This window comes from Fundulus heteroclitus, chromosome 13 (genome assembly GCF_011125445.2).
Source record: "Fundulus heteroclitus isolate FHET01 chromosome 13, MU-UCD_Fhet_4.1, whole genome shotgun sequence".
NCBI classification, from domain to species: Eukaryota; Metazoa; Chordata; class Actinopteri; order Cyprinodontiformes; family Fundulidae; genus Fundulus; species Fundulus heteroclitus.
Genome location: NC_046373.1, coordinates 29,711,676 through 29,729,540, shown reverse-complemented (window position 1 = coordinate 29,729,540; position 17,865 = coordinate 29,711,676). Strand labels below are relative to the sequence as shown.

Below are 17,865 nucleotides of genomic sequence, written 5' to 3'. Positions count from 1 at the left end.
TGAGCAGGTAAATAAGACTATCTGCCAATGGAAAAATAAGATAATTAGACATCCTGCACTTGAAATAAGATGATGGAGATGAATTGTTCCCATTTTAAGTGCAAAAATCTTATTCCATTGGCAAATCATCTTATTTACCTGCTCAAATCAAGGATAAATACACTGATTTTAAGAAAATTTTACTTATTTCTAGTTCCGTTTTTGCAATGTAGCGGTTAGTAGCTCCTCTCTGCTGCAGCAGCCTCTCACAAACATGCAGTTATCCCCAGGATTTCTGGGCGGAGGCAGCAGAACTGCCCCCAACAATGACTCAAACGCTACCAAGGGCTAAACGTTCCTATATTGCAACAAAGTGCTGACAGTCGAGAACAAATCTTTAATAGTGAACATGTGTGTATTTGGCTTGAATACAAAATAAAAACACATGACAACAATTGCACAATACAATAATATACAGTAAGAACCATTAAAAACTATCAGGCTTTTCCTGCGAACAGCTGCATGAACTCTGATCACCTGTTCATCTGTTTCAGGTATTCACGGCTGGGTTTTGGACACTGTGATGGAAAAACCTGGTAAGAAAACTGTTAATATATTACTCCACTATACATGTTGAGGTGTTTTTAAATTTGCTTTGCCACACAATGAGAACCCTTTAGAATAAGAATGCTTTACCCTGAAGAATGAGAAGCCTTCAAAAAACATATAAAAGATTATGCTCAATTACATCATTTATCTCCATTTATCTCTCTGTTGGGAATAAAATTACTCTGAGGAATGTCTCCACTTCAGACATGGATGTTAGAAAGCGACAAAAAGTTTGGTTCATTTTAGATTTTAACAACAAAACCTAAACTCGTTATTCTGCCAGTTGCATCTGGAATATCCAGCTAGGAGAGCTTTGACGTCAACTGGCTGCATAATAATAATAATAATAATAATAATAATAATAATAATAATAATAATAATAATAATAATAATAATAATAATAATTTAAAAAATGAAAGTAGGGCTGGGCGATCTGGACCAAAAATATCATCTCTAATTTTTAGGCTGAATGCCGATATATGATATTTATCTCAATACGGTTTTATTTTCATAAAGTAATTATAAACAGGCATCTCTGAATCAAAGGTTTATCATAAATGTCCCACCGGCACTTTTTTTTTTTAACAGCTGTAGATAAACATGACAAACAGCTGAAACATAACCTACTGCAGTGCATAAAAGTATAATTATAACACAACATAGACATTTTGATATAAACTATATAGTCTCATCGTATATCTCTTTTTTTTAAAATCTCAATATTTTTAAAATCTCGACATATTACCCAGTCCTGAGTGAAAGGATATTATAGAGCAGGGATGGGTCAGCTCCTGTCCTTGAGGGCCGGTGTCCCGTCTCTTTCACATCCATCTCTGCTTCAACACACAAATAATCGGGTCATCAGAACTTGACTGAGGAACTGATTCAGTCGTTTTAGGCCAGGGACACATCTAGAGCTTCCAGGACACCTGACCTCGAGGACTGGAGTTGATGATCCCTGTTACAGAGCAATGGAGAAACCTGTTTGCAGGACTAAATGTGGACATTTGGGATTTTATGCTAAGTCCTGGCTCTACAGACTAGGCATGGGCTGGTGTTAGATTCTAACGGTATGAGAAGCTCGTGGTACCATGATTACTGCTCCCTATGGGTCATTTGGAAATGTGTGCATTTAACAATGACAAAAGTACAGGTAGTTTAAACAAATAAAAGGTGAAGAATAATAAATGCTTTAAAAATAAATAATGCTAAATAAAATAAACAGTCCTAATGTGCTCAGCGGAAGCTGTTTTTAGATCACAGGTGTCGTGCTGAAATATCACTCCCCTGCAGGGTCTCACTTCCCTTTAACGTTCATACTTAAGATTTCTAACCTAACTCAATTAAGCTATGATGATAAAATAATTTTTTTTTCTAGATTTCTAGAACTATAACAATATCTCCAACAAATAGGATAACTGTGTTTCCACTGCTGTAATCGCTAAGATAAATCAGGGTATACTGCAAGACGACAGTCAGCTTTTTATTGAAGTAATGCTTCCTATTGGGAACTTTTATAGTGTTTTAGATTCCGAAGAAGTGATTCAGCGGGTTGCGCGCGACCTAAAGGATTTGACCTCCACTTTCTCTCTGACGAGACATAAAAAATGCTTACACCGCAGGAGCGGTATAATGGAGAGTTTTGGAAACCAGGACTTACTCATACTTGCATAACTTGATGTACCTGAGGTCTAAAGCAACAACCATCTGACAACAGAAGTGAAGAAGATGGTGAAAGCAGGTCCAGTAGGAGGAGAGGGCTGTCAGTGGGAGGTTTTGACTGAAGGGTAACTTCCAGAGTGAAAGGAAGTACTTGCTCTACCTTTTCTTCAGCGCCTCTGGGTGGAACCGAGCAGCCTGGCTCTTCATGTTGGCCACGTTTCAACATATTTACACAGCCTGCATACGATGCGGCTGTCGCCCCGCTCACCTTCCCGTTTTAATGTTCGTCCAACAAGCCACGTCCCGCCCCTAAATATCAACCTAGAAGATTGTTTGATGCCAACAAAAAGCGTTATATCAGACCAAATATCAGGAATATCAGACCAAATGATGCGTTTGAGCTCGTTGTATGTAGAGTTCTGACCCTGTGTGACCTGGAGACATCTTCAACCGATTGGTTCTTCACGCCAGAAACAAGTCTGTCGTCCAATTAGGATTCTAGCCAGCAGGTCCGTACTGAGAGTTTAGTGGGATCCATTCGTACTCCGATGACGTAACAGTGCATTTGCTCCTTCTAGTTCCAAAAAAAAAATCTCCTAGTTAGTGATTCCTTGGTGCTTTCAGGTGATCTGAGTGGGGTTGGTTATGTGACACACGGTGCTTTTTATCACTAAAAGCTCCTGATAAGTCCTCCCCCTGAGCACACACAGCTGCTAGCAGCAACAGTGCCGGTTTGTCTTACATGGCCGTGAATCTGTTGCCCCACTGAGCTCAATCATTTAACGAGCTCCTCGTATCACTAAACGCTCACGTTGCAGCCGGGCTCTCCTCCTCCCAGCTCAGTTCTTGCTGTGTAGTTGAGGTTATAACATCTGAGATGGCGCTGCAGACTCCATTTATCTGTAAGTAAACCCGTTTCTTGAGTATAAGATGCCGAAAAGTCTGGACTTTTCTTCTGCCTCTATATTTAGAAAGTAGATCTGAGTCAGCGGTGTTATTTAGCTCTTCCTCTGTTTTTTTTTTTTCTGTCTTGAAGTAGGGCAACGTGCCATTAGAGCTTTAGTAATAAGAGGGCCATGGTGAGGACAGCTTAGGGAAGCTCGACGCACTTGTCTCTGCCTGGACGTGCGGCCAAGCGGTAAAAATAAACTGGACTTCCTCTTTAGCTCTGTGTGAATCAGGACTTTCTGATCTCCACACACAGCTGTTAGGCAGCAACATGGACTCGCATGTCCGGGTCCAGGGACATCACGGACTGCGCTGGGAGGAGCCTGATTGGCTCCTGCTGAAACCGAACGAGCCGGTTTCTGTATGAAGGAAACCGAAATTACACAACAAAAACCCGTCATCCCTCTACCCTCGTCTTCCTGGACTGTTGTCTTAATTGCTTCCTTGTACCAAGAGCTGCCCCGTAATCTTGCATTCCTCAAACCCATGACTCATAGATCTGCTACTGCGTTGCAGCACTTTAAGTCAACTGTAGAGGGAGCTAGAGTAATGCAAAATAACTTGACATCAGATGAGAAAGACAGGCGTGATAAGGTTTGACAGTTTAGGTCTATTTTTTATTTTTATGTTTTTTCATTCAGTGGAGTGTTTTACTTTCCACATCTGGAAGACTTAAAGCATCGATGTCCAACTCTCGTCCTGCATGTTTTACACGTCTCCCTGATTCAAATGGTTGAGCTAACGTTTCAGCCTTTCAGCACGTCTGCATCGGCCTGATAATAAACCGTTCATTTGAATCAGAAAAGGTCCCTTATTTTCCCAACAGGGACATTTTGCTCAGTCAGTTACAAACAAAACAGGAAATAAACAAGGAAAACACCTAATCTCTATCAAAACCTAGATAATGTAAAGATGGAACAACAACACAGCCTACGGCTTCCATGCAGGCTGCCTAGTTATTCACCAGGGTAATCCAATCAGGTGGGTTGAACCAGGGAAAGGCTCTGAACCATGCAAGACGCTGACCCTTGAGGACCGATCAGCCGAGATTTACAGAGGACATGGAGAACATGGGGTTCTAGGCATGTAAAAGACAACCGTAAATCTGATTCAGCCACTGAAAGCCTGATAGGTGCCTCTCTAGTTTTTTTTTCTCTTTACAACAAAGCCAAATTAGGCCATATGGAAATATTTTGGTTGTGTCAAAACTCAGTTGGTGGTTGAAGAGTGACATGGCTAATAATCAGCCAGCTGGCCACAGGAGCAGAAAACCATAATGCATAAACCAGAGTATTAGACCCTGTAGACTCTATAAAGAGCAAAATGTATATTATTCTGCTCAATTAGCACTTGAAAACTGCTTGTAAATAAAGCAGGTGTTCATACTGTGTCGCTGGTTAAGGCCACGCTCGTTGCAAATAATAAATATTTGCAATAAATGTTATAGATAACATTCAAAGTGAAATAATTGTATATTATTTTAGCAAAGGTAGGAATAATTTTTGCCTCTTTGTGTTTAAATAAAAACAATTGGGTCATGTTATAAATTTTTTGTTGTAATAATATCACAAAGCTGATACTTTTATTCAAGGTCCTCGTACTGTAAGAATCTCATGCCAGCCCATGCCTGGCTGTCTGCTTGTCACCTCCGGTTGTTAGATTCTGCTGGGAGAAAAGCTCCCGGAACTGTAGCAAGTAGCAGCAGAGCCGCTAATATACAACCTACCGTCATCATTTTACACATTGTGGTTTCAAAGGACAATCCTCATAGTCACAGTACACCTGCACTGTGTCACTTCCTGTTCTCTGCCACTGCGCTGCACCTCAGTCCGGCTCACCTTCTGCCTCTCAGGTTACCTCAGCCTGCAGAGTCCGCCCCTATCCCTTCAGGGAGAACATTTTTTTCCTTTTTTCATTCTGTGTAATGGGGCCAACAACAGAGGACGTGCAGGGTGGTTATTTGGGGGGGTAATGAAATGCAAATCTCTCACGGCCTGTTGGCTGTTCCGGTCAAACTTCAAAGCTTGCCTTCTTTGAACTTTGCCCCTAAAAAAACAACAGCCTCCTTTTGGAAATGAATGGCATCTCCGCCGGACTACCTTTTTCTGCGTACCTTATTTATAAAGTCAGATGTACAAGAAGGGAGGGACTTAAGCGCTGAGAGGGGGAGCGTGTTTGTGTTTTAAAGTGAGAAGCCAAAAGGAGCGAGGGAGGACGAGAGGGAGGGAGAAAACCAAGTAACACAAGCTGAAGGAAGGGGGAGGGCAGGAGTCTACAGCCAAGAGACGCTGAACGCCTCGAGTGAGCAGTCAAGACAGCAGTTACAGTAGTTTAGTGTGTTTGGAGAAGAGCGAGTTGGAGTAAGGTTTTCCTCTCCTGCCGCGGGCCTCAAGAGAGGCATCGCCTGGCAGGGCGGTGGGGACAGGAGCTGTAGCATGGGACACAATGCTAGCAGCGAGAGCGTGGCCCAGCAACCGGCCAGACACACAACCGGTAAGTCTTAGAGCCCGTCAGGACATAAATGTACCAGAATCTAGATAAGGAAGCCTTCATTTCCAGAGTTAAGAGCCGTCAAGAGCCCAACGACGAGCAGGTGTTTGTAAAGCAGGGAGAGACGGGAGGGTGGCAGGTACAGACAGGTGGGGAAGAATGCATGCAGATGGAATGTGGTGATTGTGAAATGCACAAACCACACAAACCTCTCTCTGTTTGCACACAACTCTGTCCCTGGAGAAACACACGTTAGACCAAGGTCCGAAGCAACCAATAGCATTCCTCATACTTCAACCTAAATGACTGTTTAAACATTCAGAAAGTATTTATTCCCGTTTTTCTATGTGGGCCGCTACTAAACTGCAAAGCAGACTAAGTCTAAGGTGATCTGTGTCTGTTTAATATTCTACTTGTATATTTACTGAGGGTTGTGATAGTTCATTACTCGACAACATTATCCTGGTTACATATTTGCTCACCGACCCTGGTGTATTTTTGACTTTGGTTTGCTGTTCTGCATATTTGGTTTCAACAAGTCATGTGATTGGCATGAGTCAGATGGAGCTTGACCATGGGACAGCAGGGAGTTAGATAAGTGCCAGCTGGTTCAATGCACCGCTCAGGATTTCATCAGCATACTGTGTTTAAATGGCTGAGTGTTGACAGAAGAATGTGTTTTGCCTGAAGGCTCAGGTTCTACAGGGATATCTGTTGGGATGTCATTCATACAAGGACATTATTAAAAATCACTCAAGTGTCAAGAGTTTCTGGATTCGGGGTAGGTCTTTGGTAGAAGGATGGTATCTGTAGCCAAAGACTGGCCTTTCAGTCCTTCGGTTGTTGTCATAGTATGAGATCTCCCAGACACCTTGTAGTTTGGTGTCTGTCACTACAGCGGAGTAAGGAATGGCTGTGAAAGGCAGTGATTTGGGTTAAATGACATCAGTGGGCAGACAGGACGTTTCACACACGCAGCAAACAAAACAGAACAGAAATAAGAGAAGAGAAAAAAAGTTTAAAACCTTTTAGCTGGTAAATCTTTGAATGACTATGGTTAACTTCAAATAAATTCATCTTTAATTGTGGTTGCATAATCTCACGGTCCTGGAAAAGAAAGGGTTTAAATGTAGAGAAACAATTGTTTTTAGCAAAGTCACCAGTGGCACAATTGTTGACACCTGTGCTGTCAGGGGGCACAGTCCTTCGTTTTCACTTCCTGTTCTCCATACCATTCCACTAGGTTTGAACATGCAGTGAGTGACCTTTGACCAGTCCTCTTTGCACAACCTTTTTAGATCATCCTGGATCTCTGATGCTGTTATATGTTATGATGCTTTTTCTTCCACATAGCCTACAAGTCTTCAACAGGAGTTAGGCCGGGGGTGTGATTATGGCCATGTTTGGATTTGAAAGACTCTGGCAGCAGCTATTTTTCTTATCTCTTAGTCCATCAGATTGTGGCCTTTCAAAGAGCTCATGATGCAATGCTCTCTTAACAGGTTTCTTGTGGTATTTGGAAGCGATGCGGGCCATATGCATCACAGATCCTCCACCAACAGCTGCCATGGTTGCTTGGCCACATATTCATCCTGTTTCACACCTAACTTGCCTGGAATGCCTGCTACCGAGCTTAGTTGTGTCTTATCTGACCAAAGTGCGTAGATACAGGTTTTTTAAGGCCGATACCAAATTATTTTGACATCAGTCTAGCCGGTACCCGATATGTGCTGCCAGTTTATTATTATTATTATTATTATTATTATTTGCAAGTTTAAAAAGTTGCATTTAAAACAGCTGGTATTAACACTCAGCTTTAGATTCAGTTGGACAGGCACACCGAAAAACCCAGTCTCATGACTCCTATGGCGGTGCCTTGCTCGCGCTTGATGAACGTGTTACCGCGAGACAAGAGCTTCAGTTCAGCGTACGCGTAGCGATTGGTGATTGTTTTCATGTGCATATATGATTCTCCATGAGCTAGCCAGCTGCCACTGCACGTGGGTTTTTAGATAATGGATTAGCGAACAGATGCCTGTGTTGGCCAATGCCGACACAGGAAAAAAAAATCACAAATATCGGTCCAAAACGTCGGCCGACCTCTACAGACAACTGGTTGGATTGCAAGCATTGTCTAATGGATATTATGGCAACTTGGTGACCCCAAAATGTGAACTGATCAATTGTAGTTGCTCATTTCTCATTGTAAACGAACGGCGTTGCAGACAGATAAAAAAGCCTACAAATGATCTACTACTCACAAAACAGCCGGTGTGTCTGGATTGTCTCTTCATCTGCTTATTAGACATGTTTTAGTATGCTTCTAGTTGAAGTTTAGTACACTTCATTACAGTGTATACCAAGAATAGCTACAGCTGCCATAGCAGGGTGGAACAGGTTTCCTGAAATGTCTTAGACTATCACCAATCTGCAGTCCTCCTCTTGGCAAAGTTTCACAGCATTACAAGAAGTTACAATCAAACTAGTAATAATTAGCATGGACGTTAAAGTGTTGAGTCTTAAGATGTGGTACATTAGATATTACACAGACTGCCAAAGCGGCTGTGTGTTTCTCCAATGATGAAAACTGATAAGATTAATTTTCCCAAGGTGAATCAAGAAAGAGAAGAGTAACAACAGTGAACTGAAATGAGAGATTTATGTTCACTCATCCCTCCTTTACTGGACAAATAGTTCTAGCTATTATTCAATAACTTGTGTTCCTTGTATGAATTTGGGTTTCATTGTTTGCTAATAATTGTGATTAAGATTTGTAGGATTCGGCCAGCTGGCTCACAGTGTCCGTTTGACTTGCTCAAATGCTCCTGTCCCTTTAAGCAGTAGGGGTGAGCGTCAAGGATGTTCCCATGGTGATAAAGTCTTGAGTAGAGATACTGTATCAAGGTGTTTGCAAAAATATTGAATTACTTTTCTGAAAAGCAACAACTATTCCTGCTGCTGCTGCTGATAAAATGGGATGTTTTTAAAGTTGTCACAGAAAGTAGCCACCGGCCATTTTTGGAGAACAACCAATCATAACCGTGGTGACGGAGGTGAGAATACTTATTGTTATTGAAGGAAGATGGCACAGTTTAATCAATGTTTAAAGTTTAAACAATGAACTACACGTGAAGCTACCGTAGCCTGACATGGGAGGACCTAGGCTGCCGAACTTCTCAAGTATGTTTATGTGAAACTGCTTGGAGTTACCAGTGAAGCATGAAACCGGTTTACGTCTAGTTGGGGAAGAAATGTGTCAGTGGCCTCCACAAAGCAAAAAACGGCTTTCCTTACCTTCAGCTGTGTAATTATCCTTTTTTAGATGTTGCTATTGGGAAGTGCTAATGCTCAGGAGCTTTTAATAAGAGAACAAACTTATTGACTGTAAGCTACATGGTAGTAGGTATAAATTTAACACATATCCTGGCTGTCTAAAACAATAACACTGACAATTAAGTTCTAGACCTTTATTTGGTATAATTATCTCCATGGGCTTAGATGATGTTTTTAGGTAGTTTTTGGAAAAGGAAACTCAGCTGATGTTTGTGAAAGTATTAGAAGGCTTCGACAGTGTCAGCTTAGTGATGTCCATAAAACCATTAACCACTCTTCCTTCAGGAAATAAGACGGTACCTGTCAACTTTTGTGGACTTGCCTAATATGATCAGATGTTGGAGATCATTTCTTCTAAGCCCTTCCATGCTATGTTATGACAAAAGGTCTTTGTTTTCATAAGTTCCCTTGTTTACAAGCTTGTCAGGGTTTCAGGGATCATCAAAAGTCAAAGGCTTGATTTAAGTCTTTTTAAAAAGTTGTAAAAACGTCCAATTGTCTTGTCCTAATTAGGTTTGCCTAGGGCTTAAATCAGTATGGCTTCCTCCGTCACCTTATGTTTTTTGCTGTATTCAGTCAACCCCTGCGTTGTAGTTCTGGCTGTGGTATTATTTCATCCTGATATCAAACTCCAAGGCCTATTATTCAGGGCAGCATAAAAGGGCTGTTGGATGCAGAGCCATAGAACAATATGTATGTATGTGGGGGTTAATTGGAGGGAATGCACCTGTAACAGCTTTATTCATTGTTGGTATCAGGGAGTGATTTTTCTTCTTCTAGAATATAATTAAGAAATTGCTTTTGTTACTTTAGATATGGTTTTCCAATTTTCCATTTCTGAGATCAGATCTTAGCTGCTCAACAGTTCAAGGTCGTTTTGCTGTTGGACTTTACACAACCTTGCAGTAACAAGCCCGTAAAGGAATTTCCACTCTGCAGCTGTGAGTCAGTACCTAGCTGTGCTGTACGTTGAGGAATTACAGCAGTGGTTTCACACCCACATGTTTGTGTGGGGTTTTAATTAAGCAGACGTCTTTAGAATTATCCACCTTAACATTACATTCATGTACTTGCTTGTTTGGACCTGCTGTTTAAGCTGTCTTTGACTTTTGGTTGAATTACTGCCATAGACAATTCAAAAAGACAATTCAAAGTGCTGTACATAAACACCACTTTAAAGACCATATAGAGTTGTGTGCTAAAATCAATTGGCAGATACTGGTAATTAGAAAAAGACTAATAAGCCTAAATGTGAGATTTTGTTTCCTGTTTTGCAGTTTTATCCCCCTTGCATGTTAGCCAAGTTGTGCTAAAATAAAGCCTTGTCTCTTACCATAGACTTTTGACTTGATTCTTGAACTGCTATAGTAACTTTGCTAATTTGGACTTTTATAAAAGTCTTTATTTGCTTCACCAAAAGCAAATAAAGATGCTCCCAGGAAACAAAAACCGCCTAATCACGTATTTGATCCTGCCCAGTTCTGCCCAAATTACAGAGATGCTTATTCACATTGGATTAGTATTATCACAGGCGTTTAGCAAAATATAGTAGGTAATTTGCAGGGGAATGTTTACGTTTACAAATTACTGACATTGCGCATTCGCACAGGATTAAAAACACAGAGAATCTCCGTAATTATTACAAATCACATGTGGTCCCTAGGTAAAACCAATCCTGGGCGAATAGGGCTATAATCATAAAGGATATGAAAGTTTGTCATAAATTGAACGTTGGACTTGTCTATTACATGCCACTTAGCAGAAGGAACTGTACATATGTAATTTCTCTGCCGCTACTATAGTAGATCATGGGTGTAAAATAAATGTTTTCCTTTTTTTTTGCTTTGCCCAAGTCAGTTATTGTTGTTTTTGCCTTGGTTTTGCAGATGAGGTTGACTTGAAGCAGAGCACACCAGCGGCCGAGGAAGGAAACCCTGAAGGAGCACCCCCAACAAAGCGCAAAGGCAAATTTTCCAAAATGGGGAAGTTCTTCAACCCATTTAAACTTAAGAAGAAGAAGAAACCAAGTGAGAAGTTCACTGAAACGTCTAAAGGTTTGTTCTCTACAGTGTTACACTATAATGATTATTGTATTGTGTTTAACAGACTGCTCAATGTGTTTGTGTGGTATTTTTTTTTCTTTAGAATTGGAAAGAAGGATTTCGGTGAGAAAATCTCGCCAAGAGCTGATTGATAGAGGAGTCTTAAAGGAAATCCCAGAAAATGGTGGGTCTACTTGCAAGTGCTTTAGTTTCCAAAGTCAATCCAAGTTACTTAGAAAAAATGTCAATTGTTTATATGTTATTTCTTTCTTTTGCTTATGATTAGGAAACAATATAGAAATCCACTCCAAAGATCCACCAGTTAAAAATGGCCACCCTGTACCAATGGATGCCGATAGGGCGTCAGAAGCGGGAAGTCGCGCAAATCCCGTTCGCCATCCTCAAGAAGAAGAACGTCGAAGCAGAATCCCATCGGACGCTTCTCGAAGTAACAGGGCACCTCTGGATGTGGACAGTTATGCAAAGCTGCCTGTGGATGTAGACAGACGAAGCCGCATTCCTTCAGATATTGATAAGAGAGGATCTTTCCCTCCGCAAGATGATAGAAACTATAGAGAAAAGAGGGGGGATAGTCAAGATAACAGGGACGACAAAGGGAGGATGGACAGGGAAGGCATGGAAAGAAGGGACTGGCGGGAGGAAAGGGAAGGGGGGGTTGACCGTAGAGAGGAAAAAAGAGAAAGAAGAGATGAAAAAACAGACAGAGATATTAGAGAACGTAGAGATCGAGATGAAAGGGATAGAAGAAACCTGGATCGGGATGAAAGAGAGAGGAGAGATCGGGATGAAAGAGAGAGGAGAGATCGGGATGAAAGAGAGAGGAGAGATCGGGATGAAAGGGAGAGGCGAGATCGGGATGAAAGGGAGAGGCGAGATCGGGATGAAAGGGAGAGGAGAGATCGGGATGAAAGAGAGAGGAGAGATCGGAATCCAGAAGAGAGGGAGAGGAGAGATCGGGATGAAAGAGAAAGGAGAGATCGGGATGAAAGAGAGAGGAGAGATCGGAATCCAGAAGAGAGGGAGAGGAGGGATCGCGACGAGAGAGAGAAGAGAGATCGCGACGAGAGAGAGAAGAGGGATCGCGACGAGAGAGAGAAGAGGGATCGGGACGAGAGAGAGAAGAGGGATCGGGACGAGAGAGAGAAGAGAGATCGGGACGAGAGAGAGAAGAGAGATCGGGACGAAAGGGAGAGGAGAGCTCGCGACGAGAGGGATAGGAGAGCTCGCGATCCAGTGGAAAGAAGAGATCGCGATCCAGTGGAGAGGAGAGATCGCGATCCAGTGGAAAGAAGAGATCGCGATCCAGTGGAGAGGAGAGATCGCGACGAGAGGGAGAGGAAAGATCCAATGGAGAGGAGAGATCGGGAAGAGAAAAGAGATCGCGATCCAGTGGAGAGGAGAGACCGTGATCCAGACGAGAGGGAGAGGAGGGATCGGGATCGGGAAGAGAAAAGAAATCGTGACCCAGAAGAAAGGGAGAAGAGAGATCGCGATGATAGAGAACGGAGGGATCGGGAAGAGAAGGAACGAAGGGATAGGGAACGTTATGAAAAGGAAAGGAGAGAGCTCGAGAATAAAGAAAGAAAAGATGAGAGAGAGCGGTGGCCTGAACGTGAAAGGAAAGAGAATAGCAATGACAGAAAAGAGGACAGGGGAAGAGACGAAGCGGAGCGGAAATATGCTCAGATGGAGAAAGATGATGGTCGGGACAAACGGGAAGACTGGATAAAGAAACATGAAAATGGCCGTGAGAAAATGATCAGGCTGTTCCCTGATGTCTCACGTTCGATCTCCGACATTGACTTGCGTCCTCCTATGCAGAGGAGCTCCTCAGATGAAAAGAAGAGTGATTGCTCATTGTCAGACGTTGAAAGAAGTTCTACACTACCCAGATACAGACAACCCGTTGAATTCCGAGAAAACTCAGGTAAGGAAACTGTCATAAAATTAGTTCTAGAAAAATGTTGTACTCCAAAAGTCTACCATCTTCCTTTTTTAAGTCTTCATTGCTAAAGGCTAAAACAGGTTTTGTGGCACAGTAAGAATAATTATTATGACTGTTTAAGCCTTCTGTGATATCTAGCGCTATCTAGCCATCTCTTAAAAGAATGCTTGTTCATTTCAACCTAAACTATAAATTATTCAACCAATAAAAAAGCTAAATGGTTTGGAATTGAAAAGGTTTATTCTCAAAATGTTTCAAAGGTCAAAGAAGTGTTGCCGTTAATAAGGCAACTAAAGCCTTATTCTGCCCAAGGGTCTTGAAGCTAATATTGCTTTGCCTTCCTCCATTTACATGATAAAAATGACAGAATAACAAATGTGTTACGTAAGTCTCAAAATCTGCTTTTAAAGCAGCTAATAACAATCATCTTCAGACCGCAGTTTGAAAAGTACACAAAAAAACCACATCACCACTCTTATAGCACTGATTTGATTTCACTTAAAAAATGTGTCACAGCAAGAAAAGAGCTTTAGTTTAGTGGATAGGAGGAGCAGACCGCCGCTCCAGTGTGTGGGCATTATTTTATGTAAGGTTGGATGCTGTATGCGTAGTGATTGATAGTAGTTTTCATGTGCATACATGATTCTCCAGGCAGCTCGCCAGCTGGAGATCAGACTTGGACTTTTAGAATAAAGGATCGGCGAACAGATGCATGTATGGGGGAAAAGCGCAAATATCAGCCCCAAATATTGGCCGGCCGATGTGTCGGTCGACCTCTATGTACATGCTTTGAGCGAAACCAGTGTACTCCAGCTCTGGTTGTATAGTTAGGGTCGCCCTTCCTGTTATGCGTTTTGTTGGCTTGAAAAGGTTTTCTCGTGAGATTGCTCTGTTTAGATTTGACTCCATCCGGTATCTAAGCAACACCAGCTTTTTAATCTTTCTTAAACAAAACAAAAAGACACCTGCACATCATGTTACTGCTAACGCCATGTTTTAGTGTGTAACGTGTCTTCAGGATGATGCATCGGTTCAGGTCAGCTCGCAGTTGGGACAAACACTTTTGTATGATGGGTTTAACAATGCAGACCTCACCCCACCTTAAACTCTCTACTACTTTCTCCCCGACCTGTCTGCTGTGTCCCCTTAGTCCTCGTGATGGTGTTGGTTCAGTAGTGTTCTTTAAGAGAGAACAGCTGAGATTTAGGACTTTGGTGACTTCTGAAGGCAGCCGGTTGGCTGGATTTGAAGTAGGACTGGGCAAGAAATCAATATCAGTATATGTCACGATAGACACCTGATCGTATCGATAGAAATTATGTCCGATTAAAATGTTCAATAATTCCACTGAACTCCGTTCCAGAACCACATGGTATGCTGGGGGTTATAGGCAGAGGAAAGGATTGAGACTCTCAACTTCTCAGGGCCAAACTAAGCAAGGTTGGTCGCAGGGCTGACAGATTTTAAAGGTTAGGGTTACAGTTTACATTTGGGCTCTTTTCCCCTAGTCCTTTTTTCAAATGGGTAAACAATACACTACTCAATAATTATCGATATCGAATGATATAAAAGGCTAATCCCAGTGATACATTTTCCAGCCATATCACACAGTCCTAATTTGGAGGCCTGTGTCCGTCTGCCCCAGGGCAGCTGTGGCTACTAACATAGCTCACCACCGTCAGGGTGTGAATGTGTGTGTGAATGGGTGAATTACTAAGCTGTAGTGTGAAGAGCTTTGGAGGTCGTCAGACTAGTTAAAGCGCTATAGAAGTACAAACCATTTACCATAAAGTGGTTGAATACGAATCCATACACATTTCAGATTCTGAAAACTAAAATGTCTAAAATGTCTTCCACTGCACTGCTTAGTTTTTAAACCTTCTCCCACAATACATAGAAGTTTGTAGTTTTAATATGAGTCCAAAGTTAATTAAAAGGGTCTGAATACTTATGGAGGGTACTGTCAAATAAAAAGCTGAAGATCCTGCTTTGATGCTCAGGTCTGTCTTTGTGTCTGTGTACTCTGGGTACCCTCTCCTCCTCTGATGACCAGAGTACTGGAGGCTGTGAATATCTTCCAAGCCTGTCTCCCAATTTCAGCTTTTGCCTCAGTGTTGATTTGTGTGTCCACCCCTTTTTGTGCTTCCTGTTTACATAGTTTGTCAAAGCTCTGAGTGTTTGAAGCCTCGTCAGCCTCTATGTTAACGACCGTCCGTGTGTCTCTGTGTGTGTCCACGCCTCTGCAGAGTCTGTCGGTGTCCGCCTCACCCCTGACTATTATCCGGAGCAGGATTCCCAGCACCAGCTACCCGTACCCAGGCGAGCTTTGATCCCCCCCAAATTCCCCACCCTTCCTCATCCTGAGCCCCACAGTCCGACCCCCTCCTTCTCCTCGTCGTCATCGTCATCCAGCTCCTCCGGCTCCTCCGTTGAAGCTGCCATTGCCAAGCCGCCGAGGACTGTCTCCCTCATAGGAGACAACCTACCTCACCCGCATCCTGATGGCGCTACCTCAGCGGATTCTGACACCCCTCCCCCTGTCCCTCCCCATGCCCTGCAGCCCCCTGTCCCTCCCCATGCCCTGCAGCCCCCTGTCGTTTCTCATGCCAAGCAGCCTCCTGTGCCGCCACCTAAGCCCACCAACCGCTACAGCAGTCCTGCAGCGCTTGGTGAGTGTCTTTCCTGTCCTCTTTATGAGTCGCTTTGGTCTGTGTGTGTTTGTGTCCTGTAATGAAGTGGGTCAAGCAGCCCAAATGGGGTTCAGCCTTCCCCACCAGCCATGGAAGGCTGGCCCCTCTGCCTCTGCTCAGTGCTATCAAAGTTTACTACATGGCAGGTAAATTTTGATGTCATATCAATAGGGGATGTCTAACTGATTATTAAACCAAACATTTCTTGATTTAGCCTCACTGGTTTTGTGTAACGATTACTGTCTCCTGATCCCAGTAATGTTTCCACCACTCAAGGTCGTCAGAGGTCTGTACACGGAGGAACCCGACGCTGTCGCCTCAGTCTACTGCAGGGTTCTTGGCGCTCAGCTAAGATGTAGAAACGGAAAAGATCACTGTGATGCCAAGCCTCACCATGCTTGCTCTTAATTCCCAGCATTCACAGGGAGTTGGCAGTAGTTACTCAAAGACTGCTTTAGCCCAGATACAGTGCCGAGTGAGTCTGCATCTGTTTACCGTTATTAACAGATGCAAGACAATTAACTGTTTCGAAAAGATAAGGGGTGATGGAGGATAGACGTCTCAGCCTCATGTCCGTTCACTAACAGCGCAGTGTGCCGCAACAGAGCGTACGGAAACGGTCAGGTCCTCAGCATTTCGGAGCTGTTTGGTTTCATCACTTGTTGCACATCTGCTGTTTTTTTTAAAAGATGCTGCCACAGGTTTTTTGTTGGGTTGACTGATCAGGAGTTTCAGAATCCACTTTAAATGATGAAACTATGTGATGTGAGCTAGGGCCGCACAAATAATCGCATTTGCAATTTAATCGCAATTTAAAAAAAACGCAATTTTGAAATCTCAGAGGTCTGTAATTTTTGGCTATGTAACAATTAGGGAATCAGACGCGTCCTTTAGGTGTCAGTAATATGTTTAAAGTAGGTTTACCTCTACATGGAAAGTAAGACAGTTGCAGCAGTGAGATAATCTAATTTTATTACTTGTTTTAGAGTTCATATAATTCCTTAACTTTGCGGAATCCCACCATGGCATTAAGTATTTGTCAATCAGTTTAATACATAGACTTGCTTGTTGGTTGCACTTTGCACTTTATGTTGAACAAGGATTGACGTCCAACTCAATTAAAAGCTGTTCTCTTGAATAATATTCTGATTAATAACATTAAAAGTTATTGTTTTTAATAGTCCTTGTTTACAAACATCTTTATCTAGAGACCATTAGTGTTGCTTGTGGTTAATGCAGAGAAAAGCCAAAATCAAATCGGAATTTTGGTTGAATTATATCGTAGTCAGGACGCAATAATTTCTGCTCCGGGTTGAGACGCAGCGGCTCTTTTAGCACCTAGTCTGCACAGCGATGAAACAGATTGATTTGTTGTTTGTATATGTTTAAAAAGACATGATAAATTAAACTGAAATAAAATATTGCCAATAAATCGCAATATTAAGATAAAAAAATCGCAATTATATTATTTTCTAAAATCGTTCAGCCCTAATGTGATCAATGATCTTTGAAAGTAAAACACAACATAGACCAACGTTTTCAACAGCAGAACACGCCCCCATAGACTTTGTTTTTGTCGTATCTATTCAGCATCCTCATCAAAACAAGCATGTGGGCCACAAAATGTGACCATGAGAAAATGTTTGCTTGCTCCTCATTAAAACGGCCGTAATGTAGTGGGCAGATAGCTCTGTTGGTAATTACTCAGCCCTCCTTAGGTTGGAGTCGACATAAATTGGGCTTTCCGTTATCTGCAGACTGGGAGGAACAGGGGAGGTCTCCCTCACGGAGCTGCGTTAGCTCAAGCAAATTCTTTAGATGTTTCCTGTTAATTACCGCACTCCTGGAGCCTTTAAAAAGAGGAGATGCATTAAAAATGAATCTGGAAATAAGACATAAATGGACATGGAAGTATTTGGATAAAGAGGAAAGGTTTTAAATGTATTCTTTCACCTCGATTTGCCTTTTCGGAAAGCTGCTGTTGCGGTACATACTGACCCAAACAGGAAGTTCAGCTGCACAGCGCGTCTCACACAGGTGGAAGCTCAGTTTGGGATTGGGACAACATGTATCCTAAAACAACCAATGAGAGTTAGTGAATCAGAGTCATTGTCTGTTCAGGTACAGGTAGCGGTGGATGGGTTGA

At 42.4% G+C, this 17,865-nt stretch overlaps 1 protein-coding gene across 9 annotated transcripts in view; it reads left to right on the top strand.

Annotated features, from left to right (window-relative positions):
- phactr4a (phosphatase and actin regulator 4a) overlaps positions 1–17,865 on the top strand; it is a 47,203-nt gene that overhangs the window by 16,460 nt on the left and 12,878 nt on the right. For 3 of the 9 annotated variants that reach the window (XM_021322129.2, XM_021322130.2, XM_036145573.1), the window contains exons 2-6: positions 534–575; positions 10,908–11,075; positions 11,167–11,247; positions 11,350–13,011; positions 15,276–15,698. In XM_021322129.2, coding sequence (XP_021177804.2) covers positions 563–575; positions 10,908–11,075; positions 11,167–11,247; positions 11,350–13,011; positions 15,276–15,698 — 2,347 coding nt within the window. In that variant the 5' untranslated portion in view covers positions 534–562. Of the gene's footprint in view, positions 1–533; positions 576–3,112; positions 3,153–5,401; positions 5,692–10,907; positions 11,076–11,166; positions 11,248–11,349; positions 13,012–15,275; positions 15,699–17,865 lie in introns of those variants that run through there. The other 6 variants (XM_036145574.1, XM_021322128.2, XM_021322127.2 and 3 more) reach the window with 6 other exon arrangements.